The 11,717-nt window shown below is 51.0% G+C and overlaps 1 protein-coding gene across 1 annotated transcript in view; it reads right to left on the bottom strand.

Moving 5' to 3' along the window:
- The window catches only part of TMEM184B (transmembrane protein 184B), a 42,421-nt gene extending 36,174 nt beyond the window's left edge, over positions 1–6,247 (bottom strand). Inside the window, exons 1-2 of the mRNA XM_006865190.1 lie at positions 6,021–6,247; positions 4,542–4,707 (exon numbers count right to left, since the gene is read on the bottom strand). Coding sequence (XP_006865252.1) covers positions 4,542–4,707; positions 6,021–6,212 — 358 coding nt within the window. The 5' untranslated portion in view covers positions 6,213–6,247. The remainder of the gene's footprint in view (positions 1–4,541; positions 4,708–6,020) is intronic.
- Between the last annotated feature and the right edge of the window lie 5,470 nt (positions 6,248–11,717).

The following is an 11,717-nucleotide window of genomic DNA, read 5'->3' as shown; positions in this document are numbered from 1 at the left end:
GGGTGAAGACACAGGGAGGTATGCAAGGACTAAAGGGGACAGAGGTGAATCGTGAATACACAACCTTGAGACAGCAGTGTTCTGTGCATAGATACATGGACACAGACACAGGCTGAATGGGTATGAGATGAAGAGTGGATAAATACATATTTATAGATTCCACAAAGAGTTTGAAGGATATTTGTACAATGTAGTGATTATGAATTGGGCTGTGAATCTCAAGGTTGGCAGTTCGAAACTACCAGCTGTTCCACGGGAGAAAGATGAGACGTTCTGAAGATTTACAGCCTCGGAAACCCTGTACAGGGTCGCTAGGAGTCAGAACCGACTCCACGGCACATAACAACAACAACCACAGGGAGGGAAGTGGGACAATTGTTATGTGGAGGGGACTGCAATCATTGACATGAAATAAAGTACGACTTATTGAAAGTAAAACGGATGATCTTGTCTAGAAACTTTCACTCAATTCACAATAAAAAGTTTACCAAAAAAAAGGAAAAGGAAATATATAGGGTCTTATAGGATACTATAAGAATAAGCTTTGAACAATACAGATAGAATTATGTAAAGGCTGAATACAGACTCAGAAACAAGTGTGAGAGAACACTGAAATAATGAGGACGAGAGAAACGTGTGTGTATGTGTAAAATACAGTTGTTGTTTAGTGCCGTCGAGTCAGTTTCGACCCATAGCAACCCTGTATAGGGTTTCCATGGAGCAGCTGGTGAGCTTGAACTGCCAACCTTTCAGTTCAAACGGCTTTGCAGTCTGGCGCATTAACTCACAGTGCCACACCAGGGCTCCATTAGGAGGCACTTAAGGTCCATGATAGGTTCTGTGAAATAAGACTCGTGCTGTGAAATAGGACGTCATGAGATTTGGATATTGTGCAAACACCTGTGTGGCAGGGCACACTGAGGAGAGGGGTGGGAAGAGGTGGCCCACAGTCAAGCACATGGTCTGGGCAGCTACTTCTCTGCTGAGACAGCTACAAGGAAGGCCAGCTCGCCCGTCAGAGCCTGCCCAGGGAGAAGACAGTACTGGCCAAGTGGATCGAGGACATCCAGTGCCCTATGTGACCACACCGGGCAAATGCAAGGACCAGACCTGGCAAGTCGCAGAGGCCCAGGGGGACTGAAGCTGGGAGTCTGGGCCTATGCCTCCATGCTGCAGCCAGGTAAAGCGGGGTTCCGACCTCATAATGAGGGTCTGGGGTCCTCGTACTCAGACACCTGGAGGCCCTGGCCAGCCTGCGGATGCATATGCAGTCAGATGCAAGTTAAGCAACATACACCTGAACCTAAATCAAAACCTTCTAAAGTAGGAAGTCTCTATTCACATGATGCCTCTGAATGACGGTGAATACAGAAATGATCACAGACAAATCTGTGTTGGAAGAAGTACAGCCCAAATGCTCCTTAGGCGCCAGGATGGCCAGACTTTGTCTCTCATACTTTGGACATGTCATCAGGTGGGACCAGTCCCTGGGGAAGGACATTATGTTTGGCAAAGTGGAGGGTCTGCGAAACAAAGGAAGACCCCCAATGAGATAGACTGGCACAGTGACCGCAGCAATGGTGTCAAAGGTACAAACTGTGAGGAAGTGGAAGGGTTTTGTTCCGTGCTGTACATACAATGACTGTGAGTGGAAGCAACTCAACAGCACCTAATAGCAAAATGGAAAAATTAAGGAACAACAGTGTAAGACTTTTGAAAAATGTTTTATACACCTAGATAATTTCAGGGGGGCGGGGAAGCTGAAAGAAAAGAACTAGCAGCAATTGCCTCTGAGCAGTGAACTGGGGAGCAGGGAGAAGCCAGGACAATTTTGTGTTTGGACTGTGTGTGTGAGTAAAAGTAAACTTTTAGCTTATTTACTGAACATAATTTTGTTCGAAAGAAGCCTGGCTTTGAGTTGCCCTCTGGTATAGGTTGGTGGAAGTGGGACATGAGCCCTTCGGCCCATCCCATCCCATCTCCTTCTCTGGGGCTGGTACTCCCTTCTTTTTAGGTTATGGGGACACACTCCACACCAGTTCCAAAGGAGCCACTCTCATGAGCAGCTAGCTGTCTGGCATGGCCAGATAAAAGAACAGCAGGTAGGGTCTAAGACACAGAACAGAGGGGCTAGAACAGGTCAGGCAGGGCCAAGTCCATGGACACAAAGCCCCCTGAGCAGACCCCAAAATCTGGAGTACTCTGGAGCATCCCAAACTGTTGTGCTGTTTGTAAACCCCACTTACACCAGAGGCTGGAGGTGAGAGGACGACAGTGTTGCTAGGAGATGTGCTTTATGGGACAGCTGGCTTCCTTTGAGAGCCTTTGTGTGCAGGCTGGAAGGTTGGGACAGTATCTGAACAAACAGGTTCTGGAAAGGAGTGCCCTGAGTCCCTTCTGCTATGATCCCCAGTCCCGGGGCCAAAAGAGAAGAAGGGGACAACTGCCCCTGGTCCAGGAGAGGCCCCCTCAGCAGGGAGCAGCTCTTGTCTCCTGAAGGACTGAGGTACGAGCAGCAGTGCTTTGAGGGGCCCAGGCAAGGCTGGCAACTGACTGGAAAGGATTCTCAGCGTCTCTGCTACCCAATCCCACCAAGAGCATCAGACAGTGGTTCTGATCCACTTGGTCCTAACCCTGCTGGCTAAGAGGATGGTGGCCTGCGGTGGGGGGGTGGGGGGGTGGACGGGTAATGAGGCCTGCAGGGACAAATGCAAGGCACACAGCAGATATTTACTAAAGCCCCAGATCCAATCAAACGGCTCTGCCAACTTGGGGAGAAAGAAACGAAACATAGCAAGCACACAGTGTGTGCACTGCAGGTACGTAGCTGCATGCGTGCATAGCTGCGTGAGATGTGCACTCATGCTGGGAGCCAAAGGACAGAAGCTAAGCGTCCTGGGCACTGGGATACCTGCAAAGGTCTGAGGCTGGGAAACACCAGACATGCCAGGTACAGGCAGCCAGGGGGGTGCAGCGGAGGGCGAAGCAGGCAGGACCCAAGTCAGTCGTAATTCGGCCCCCACATCTTCCCCAATGCGAGGCATGTCCTGTGTCTGGGAGTCCAAGGGTGAGAGGAAGAGAGGCTGGGGTGTCTCCGGGGATAAGCATTCTGCACCAGACAAGTGTGGAATCCAGGGACGGGGAGCCCCCTGGGTCAGGGAAGAGGATACCTACTGGCTGCTCAGCAGAGGAAAAGCACATCTGGTCACTTCATCCCAAACTAGGTCTGAGAGGACATGGAACACAGGAGGTTTGAGGGGTGGGTACTGGCATGGGAGGCCACAGTGTTAACAAGCCTGGGGAATGGGGGGAGAGGTACACCAGAGTGGGGGACACAGACCTTACAAGCCTGAGGGGGGTGTTGGAGTGGGGAGACACAGAGCTCAGGAGACTAAGTGGGCACTAGAGTTGAGGGACACAGAGCTCAGGAGACTGAGGGGTCACTGGAATGGGGGGGGGGAACACAGAGTTCCTGAGACTGAGGGGGACACTGGAGCAGAGTCTTAAGCTATGTGAAGAGTGATTCTGGGAGACATTTTCAAGGACCCCTCTCTTCATGCCTGTGGGCCTCTGACCTGGCCGCTCCTTCGTTGCCCACTCTCCACATGAAGCAGGGTGTGATTTCCACTCACCTCCGATTTTTGTGCATCAACATTAAAAAAGTAAATTTCTCTCTGGCCTGCCAGACTGCTAGTTCCCCATCCCTGCTCCCAGCTGGAATCTCCTCTCAGTCAACGGCCCCTCCCCAGGCTGGCCACCCACCTAGCGTTCCCCTCTGCAAGACCTGTTGGTCCCTCTGACCCTGCATGTTAACACTCCTGCCCAGAACAAACGCTCGTCCCCAATGTCCACTGACCACTGCTGACTCATTCTTGAAGTCACAGGTGCACTATGTCCGTCTCCTTTAACCTGTGCATAGATCAGGAAGCTGTTCTCCTGGGCGGGGGGGGCGGCTACTTAGGGGGTCAGCACAGGAACGACGCAGACTGGCTTATCCACTTTGTGGGTCCCCAACCCTAGCACTCCACATGAGCACAAGGACTGAGAGGCCCTCAGCCCTCAGAATGAAGACACCTGGGAGTGGAGGCCCACCCACCACCAACTTGCCCCAGGTCCCTGGAGAAATCCCTCACTGCTTGGACTTGGACTTTCTATCTATAAATAAACCACTAATGTGTCACTCCTTCCCCCATCAGAGGTGCCATAAAAGAGAAATCAGACACAGGAAGAGGTCTCAGCCCCCTAGTATCTGTGAAGGTGTCTGGGATTCCAAAACACAAAACGTATCTGTAAGGGGCAACTCTGGCTGGAGGTGTGCTGTTGCTACCTGTCAGTCAGCACCTGGATGGAAACTGTAAAGTGGATCATGATGTGAGGGGTGGGTCAGAGCAGCCTCTGTGAGGCTGAGAGGCCACCAGAAAGAATACAGGCAGAGGGCTTTCCAGTTCACAGACACCAGAGGGAGGCGTGTACAGCCAACCTTTCAGATGCCACAGACCAGTGGGACAACCTCCCTCAGGACCCCCCCGTCCCCTGCTCACCCTCGTAGCAGTCACGCACGGTGCCAAAGTACACATAGTACTGGTCATTGGTGAAGAAGAGGAGGCTGAGCCAGGAGTCGAAGGCGTAGATGGGGACGATGAAGAGGATACGTACGATGTAGCGCTGCTCGTTGGGACAGCTGTAGCAGCGCAGGTGCATGTAGATCTGCATCAGGGAGGCGGCATGGGTCAGCCAGGGTCCTGATGGCCACCCTCCACGATGCCCACCCAACCCAAGGCCCCTTTTCCTGCTCCACAGAGGGGCCCCTGACTGACAGAGAAAGGGGATCATGCTGTGACTTCTGGTTCTGCCATTTATTCTGTACACACAATGACTCCAATCCCCCTCTGTACAGAGCAGATGGCGGGGCTCCCATTGGGGAACCAGCCCAGAGGGCGTGCACACAGCCCCAAACAGTGCATGGTGGTGGTGGGCCCCAACATCACACCCCGGGCTTTCTAAAGTCGGACCTTCAAGTGCAAGGACAGGGAACATCGGACAGCTGGCCAAGCTGCTGAGAGGGCATAGATACACAGCTGTGTGGGAGGCAGGTGCCTCCCCCTCCCCACTCTGCCTTCCTGCAAGCCTGATTGTGGGGCTCCCCAGCAACTCCATGGAGCAAACACATGGGTGATCTCCAGGACAGAGACAGGTGGGCCATGGAAGCTCTTCTTGGCCATGGGGTACCTGCCAGGGTGTCCGCACCTGTCACCGAGGCAGTGATGGGGAGCCGTGAGAACCAAAGCAGGGGCATGCAACCTATGCAAAAGTGCCAGGAACTGCGCACGCACGCTCAGCCTGAGCTAGGAAGGAGGGCACAGAATATTCCCCATCTGCTACTATCTGGTCACCCGGGAAGCAAGTGTTCTCCAAAGGATGGGAAACGGGAGGCAGCTGAACTTACAGGGGGCCCTGCGCAGGCCCACCCTGGTTCCATCACTGAACACCAATCCACCCTTTTCCTTTCTCAGCAAAGCGAGACTCAACTGCCCACAGCCTCCCCTGGGAGCGGGTGATGGGAGAAAATCTGTCCCAGCTCAGCTACCGACTTACACGTGACCAGACACATTCCTTCTCCCTTCGCCCTCTCTGGCCTCAATTTTCTCCTCTGCAAAAGTGTCACTGGTACCATATGCTCTTGTACAGTTCCCAGTATCCCTTGCAGCTCTGGCAAGCCATGTGATTAGCGTCGGCCACTGGAAGACGTGACCACGCGTGTCCTTTCTGGATCAAAGTGGTTAACTATCCAGCGTGTCTTCCCCACAGCCCCACCCACTGTCAGAGGATGACGTTGGGATAAGGAGTGGGAGACCCAACATCAGCCGAGCTGCGCTGAGCTGGGATGGAAGCAAGGAATCAACCTCTCCTGAGACTGTGAGGTTTACTTATTACTACAGCTGAGCCTCACCTAACTAACACTTTGTGGGATTAACAATCTCCTCCACAGTCCTTCTAGGGGGCCCCTGATGCCTGAGTACCTGGTGGCAGGTGATGAGCAGGGCTGTCCACACGAAGAAGCCAGAGATGGCCTGTGCAGCACTGGTCATCAGGAACACAGGCTGCTCCATGGCTGTGGGGCTGCCCTCAGGGATGGCGGAGACGCTGGGCGAAGCCGCTGCAGTCGTGGGCGAGGCTGGATCGGGGGCCAGCACGGCCCCGCTCACCGTCATGGTCCCTGCAGCAGGTGACCTTCTGAGAGGCACCCTTGGAGGCCCGGATGAGTCAGTCTAGAGAGGAGAGTAGGAGAGTATGTCGTTAGTCCCTCCCTGGGTAAGACTCTCCCAGGTCCCTGTATCCATCACTCAGGACCCAGCCACGGCCACCTGTCCCCTTGCCCCTGCTATCCCAGCAGCCTCATGATCCTCATACGACGCTAGCCAGATCGCGTCCTCCCGCTTCTCAAAACTCTCCGACAGCTATTATCACGTTGACAGTAAAAGCGGAGGGTCTTCCAAAGAGGCCCAGGAGACCTTGCCCAACTGCCCTTCCAGACTCTCTGATCTGATCCAACCATGTCCACCACATCTTTTGCCCGCTCCAGCCACACTGGCCTCCTTGATGCCCCTTGAACATGCCACGCCTGCTCCCACCACAGGGCCTGTGGACTGACCGGCTCTCTGCCTGACCGTGTGGCTTTGTAGCTGCATTTCCTGTGGTGTCTGCCCTTGCTTAAGACCTTCACCTTGTTTCTTTTTTTCCCAGAGTGTCCTCATCAGACTTCTTGTAACTGTACTTTTACTCAAGCCTCTGTTAATTATGTCCCTGCCCCACCTCAGCCCCATACTGAAAGGCAAGCTCCCCAAAGGCAGAAACTGTTCTGTTCACTAGGGGTCCCAGCATTTGGAACAGTGATGAAGGTGTGCTAACTGTTCAGTAAACACCTGCTGAATATGAACACTTTATGAGGAGTCCTGTGTGGCACTGTAAGTTAAAGTACTGGACCGTGAAGTTGGGCTAAACCACAAGGTCGACGGTTCAAACTCACCAACTGCTCTGTGAAAACCCTATACAGGGTCGCTATGTGTTGGGACCAACTCAACAGTATTTAACATCAATAATAACAATGATTTGCTTTATTGCTCAAGCTATCTCCTCAAAGGGCCTTTTCTTTGCAATTTTGTGCCAGTTTCCCCACTCAGCAAGCAGCTGCCATGTCTTGGCGAATATATTCCTCCCCATCCTGTGCCCCTTCAAACTGCTCATCTTTAACTCAGCTCAAAAGATCAGCCTGCCCCCTTCTCCACTCAGACGCTCCTCCCCTCTGACACACCTTTGTTGTTCTATGACGCACAGTTCGGTCATGTGCCCACACATCTACCCTAAGACTCCCTGTCATGGATTAACTGTATCGACCTGGCTGGGTCGGGATTTTCCAGGTTTGGCAGTTATGTAATGATGTACTTTGATAGTTGTATAATGATATCATCATTCCTCATGATGTGATCTGATGTGATCAACCAATCAGTTATCAGGGGAACAGGGTGGTTTGTAAGACCCTTATTCAGGTCAGATCCCTGCTCTGCTATGAGGGGATTTCTCCTGGGGTGTGGCCTGAATCACCTTCTATCTCATAAGAGGGAAAAGGAGAGAAAATTGAGCAGAGAGGCAGGACCTTGTTAGTACCAAGCAAGAAGAGCTGGGAGTGGAGCAAGTGTCCTGTGCCGAGAAGCTCCCAGACCCAAGGGAAGAGCAAGCAAGTTACATGCAGATCTCCAAGAAACACCAGCGCACAGTTGTTGAAAGGGGCTTCCCTTAGAGCTGGTACCTGAATTTGGACATTTACTCTTCTGATGTGGTGCTGTAGGATCAGCACTGGACTGTAAACCACGAGGTCAGCAATTCCAACCTAGGAGCTGCTCCTCAGAAACCCTATACAGGGTCGCTAGGAGTCGGAACTGACTCAATGACACCACCACCACCAACTAACTCTGATAGAATAAATTCTGGTTGTTAAAACTATCTATGCTGCAGGATAATGCACTGGACCACAGGACAGTCTAAGCCACAAGATCATTGGTTCAAATCCACCAGCCGCTCAAGAAACCCTTCACAGGGTTGCTATGAGTTGGAACCAACTCAATGGTACTTGAACAACAACAGCAATGTGGGGTATAACTATCTGTTAGAACAGCACTAGACACCATCTCTGGACATAAGTACCAAGGACAGCATCCAGCCAAGTATCAAAAAATACCCTTAAAGCCCAAACCCACAGCCATCGACTCTGACTCATAGCCAACTCCACTGGACAGAGAAGTGCTCCACAAGGGTTCTGAAAGTGTAAATCGTTACCGGAGCTAAGCACCCCATCTTTCTCCCACAGAGCAGCTGTATCATCCTGCAGCTAGCTGTCCTATGCTTAACCCACCGCACCAGCCGAGGTCCTTGCAGCCGTGTATAATGCTGGCTTTATCACTTATTTATTTCCATGACTGTCCTGTCAGGATCGCCTCAGAACATGTTCTGGGGAGGACCAGCCTATCTGTCTCCCCAACAGCCCCCAAGTGACATCCCCCTCAGTGCTGCCACCTGCTGATGGGCTGGTAAATACCATCCTCAGGGTTCCTGAGGGAGTTTGATGGCGTTGTAGGACAAGGTTGGTAGTTTGAGCCCACCAGCCACTCTGTGGGAGAAAGATGAGGCTTTCGATCAGAAACCCTATACCGGGTCACTGTGGCAACACTCAACAACAACAACAACAGGGTCCCCAAGTCTCCGTGTAACAAAGGACCTGGAGGACAGGCCACAATCTCAAGCTCTGGCAAGAACCCGAAGTGTAACCAACAGCTGACAGAGGAGCAGTTTTAAACGTTGGATAGTGGGAAGCGCAGAGAAAGCCCAGGCCCAAGCTGGAGGCCCAGCTCTATCACCAACTAGTTGGGACTTCCCTGGGTCCCTGACGGGTCAAGCCCTCACACCCAACCACTCGGGTGTAAACCCTGAGGTTAGACAAATGACCCTCTGAGAACTGAGAACAGACATAGCAGAAGGTTCCCTGGGCCTTCCAGGGGCACACAGGGCTGCAGTCTGACCTCCTCACCTGGGAGGTACCGTTCCCAGCTCCCCAATGCTGCTCCTGGCTCCTCTCCAATCCCCCTAGCATCCTCTGCCCCTGTCTACATCACACTAGCTCTCAGTTTTTACACTGTGAGAACCCTTCCTCATGCAATTTTTCTATAGAAATAATCTCTAACACACCAGCCAAGAGAGGAGTCTACATTAAAAACTCAAAAATGGAGACAGTGTCTATATAAAGATGAGTGGAAAGCTTTGAAAGAGACACAGTGACAAAGTCTAATAATAACGGCTGCAAACTTCAAAACCCGGTGCCAGAAGTAATTCCTACAAAAGATTTGGGTTGTAAATCATCATCTTAGTCTATTATGCCAAATTCAACAAATAAGCACGGAACTATGGAGGGGCTGCAGGAAGCAAAAGCAGCACCAAAGGTTGTGCCAGTGTGACTGAGAACAGGTGTTAGCAGCCCTGGCGGTAGGACCCTGTCACAAGCAGCTGGGCCAGGGCATCTTATTCAGCTTACGGAATCTGGAAGACCTGGACGGGGGGAGGGCGCTTAAGGCCTGGGGTTGAGTTCTCCTGGGGCTTCTAACAGAAACATTCAACACGCAGTGTTAAGAGATTGAATTGTGTCCCCTCCCCACCAAAAGCTATGTTTTAGCCCTAACCCCTTCATCTGTATATGATCCTGTTTGGGAATAAGGGTTTCTTTTGCTATGCTCATGAGTCAATGCCAGAGTAGGGTGGGTCCTAAACCAAATCCCTTGCCAGTGGAGTCATAAGAGCAGAATAGCCCCCCCACATGCGCAGTAAAAGACGCCACAGATGGATCTATAAGCAGCTAAGGAATGCCACGGATGACTGGCAGTCACCAGAAACTCCCAACTTAGACTTTTGGTCTCCAGAGCTGTGAGAAAATAAATCTGTTCTTCAAAGCCACTTTCTTGTGGTATTTGTGTTCCAGGAAGGCTGCAGACTTGTTCAGTCTGTATGCTGAGCAAATAATCTGAGAAGCTGGGTTCTATGAAAAAGAACATGGCATCAGGATTGGAGGAAGACTCATTAACCTGCGATACGAAGATGATACAACCTTGCTTGCTGAAAGTTGTTGTTGCTAAGTGCCGTCGAGTCGATTCCAACCCATAGCGACCCTGTATAAGGTTTCCAAGGAGCAGCTGGTGAGATTGAACCGCCGACCTTGCAGCTCTGGTGCATTAACTCACAGCGCCACACCAGGACTCCTGCTGAAAGTAAGAGGTCTTAAAACACTTACTGATGAAGACCAAAGATCACAACCTTCAGTATGGGTTGCACCTCAATGTAAAGAAAACAAAAATCCTCACCACTGGACCAATAAATATCAAGATAAATGAAGAAAAGAGTGAAGTTGTCTAAGACTTTTTTGCTCGGATCAACCAACAACATGGAAGCAACAGTCAAGAAATCAAACAACGAATTGCATTAGGCAAATGTGCTGCCTAAGACCTCTTTAAAGTGTTCAAGGGCAAAGATGTCAGTTTGAGGACTAAGGTGTGCCTTACGATTTATAAAGAAGAGTTATTTGAGTGATGGTGTTGGAGGAGAATATTAAAAGTACCATGGACTGCCAAAAGAACAAACCAATCTTGTGTTGGAAGAAGTACAACCAGAATGCTCTTTAGAAGCCGGGATGGTCAGACTTCATCTCTCATATTTCGGACATATTATCAGGATGGGCCAGTCCCTGGAGAAGGACATCTTGCTTGGTAAAGTGGAGGGTCTGTGAAAAAGAGGAAGACCTCCCCCCCACACGCCCCTGCAACAAGAAGGATCGGCACAGTGGCAACAGCAATGGGTACAGGACCAGGCAGTGTTTCGTTCTGTTGTGCATAACGTCACTATGAGTCGGTACTAACACCACAGAACCTAACAACAGGCCTACTAACCGAAAGTCTACAGTTTACCAACGACTTTCTGCTCCTATTAAGATTTATTGCCTCAGAAACCCTACACGGGGTTGCTGTGAGTCAAATCCAACTTGACAGCACTTAACAACAACAACAAGTATTAGCTAATTTAGGGAGTCTCTCCTATTCCTAAAGAGCCACTTCCCGCCTCCCATATGGAGGAGCCAAGCTGAGCTGCCCATCTTGCTCCAGGGCCTCCCCCAGGACAAGGTCATGAGAGTTCTACCACAGCCCCACAGCCTGGAGATGAAAACCCCAGAGCTGGGTGCTTTGAAGCCTATGTCTGCCCCTCTCCACAGCAGGCCTTGGGGTCTCCCACACAGCTCACCTCACTCCTGGGCAGCTTTCAGGGTTTACAAACTATTTCCTAAAACGTTAGCTCCTGTTTTTCCTCAAAGCCACACTGAAATAAGTAGCATTATCCACATTTCAGGCTGAGAATGATTTGTAACTTGATTTTCTAATACCCCAGGTGGCACCAAATGGTTCAAGGGTTTTCCAGTATGACCAAAAATACTACATGTTGTATTCCGTTGTCAATTTTGTTAGATGTGATCATGGTATGGTGGTTGTCGCTGTTAAGTGACCTCGTGACAGAAGAACCTGAAAAGGTTTCTGAGAAGCAGCTGGTGGGTTTGAACCTCTGACCTTGTGTATACTACAGCACCACACTAGGACTCCAATGGTGTGGTCCTTGTTGTTGTGAAATGC

Source organism: Chrysochloris asiatica, unplaced genomic scaffold (assembly GCF_000296735.1).
Source record: "Chrysochloris asiatica unplaced genomic scaffold, ChrAsi1.0 scaffold00076, whole genome shotgun sequence".
Taxonomy (NCBI): Eukaryota; Metazoa; Chordata; class Mammalia; order Afrosoricida; family Chrysochloridae; genus Chrysochloris; species Chrysochloris asiatica.
Note: the sequence above shows the minus strand (reverse complement) of the source record. Positions and strands in the feature narration are given on the sequence as shown.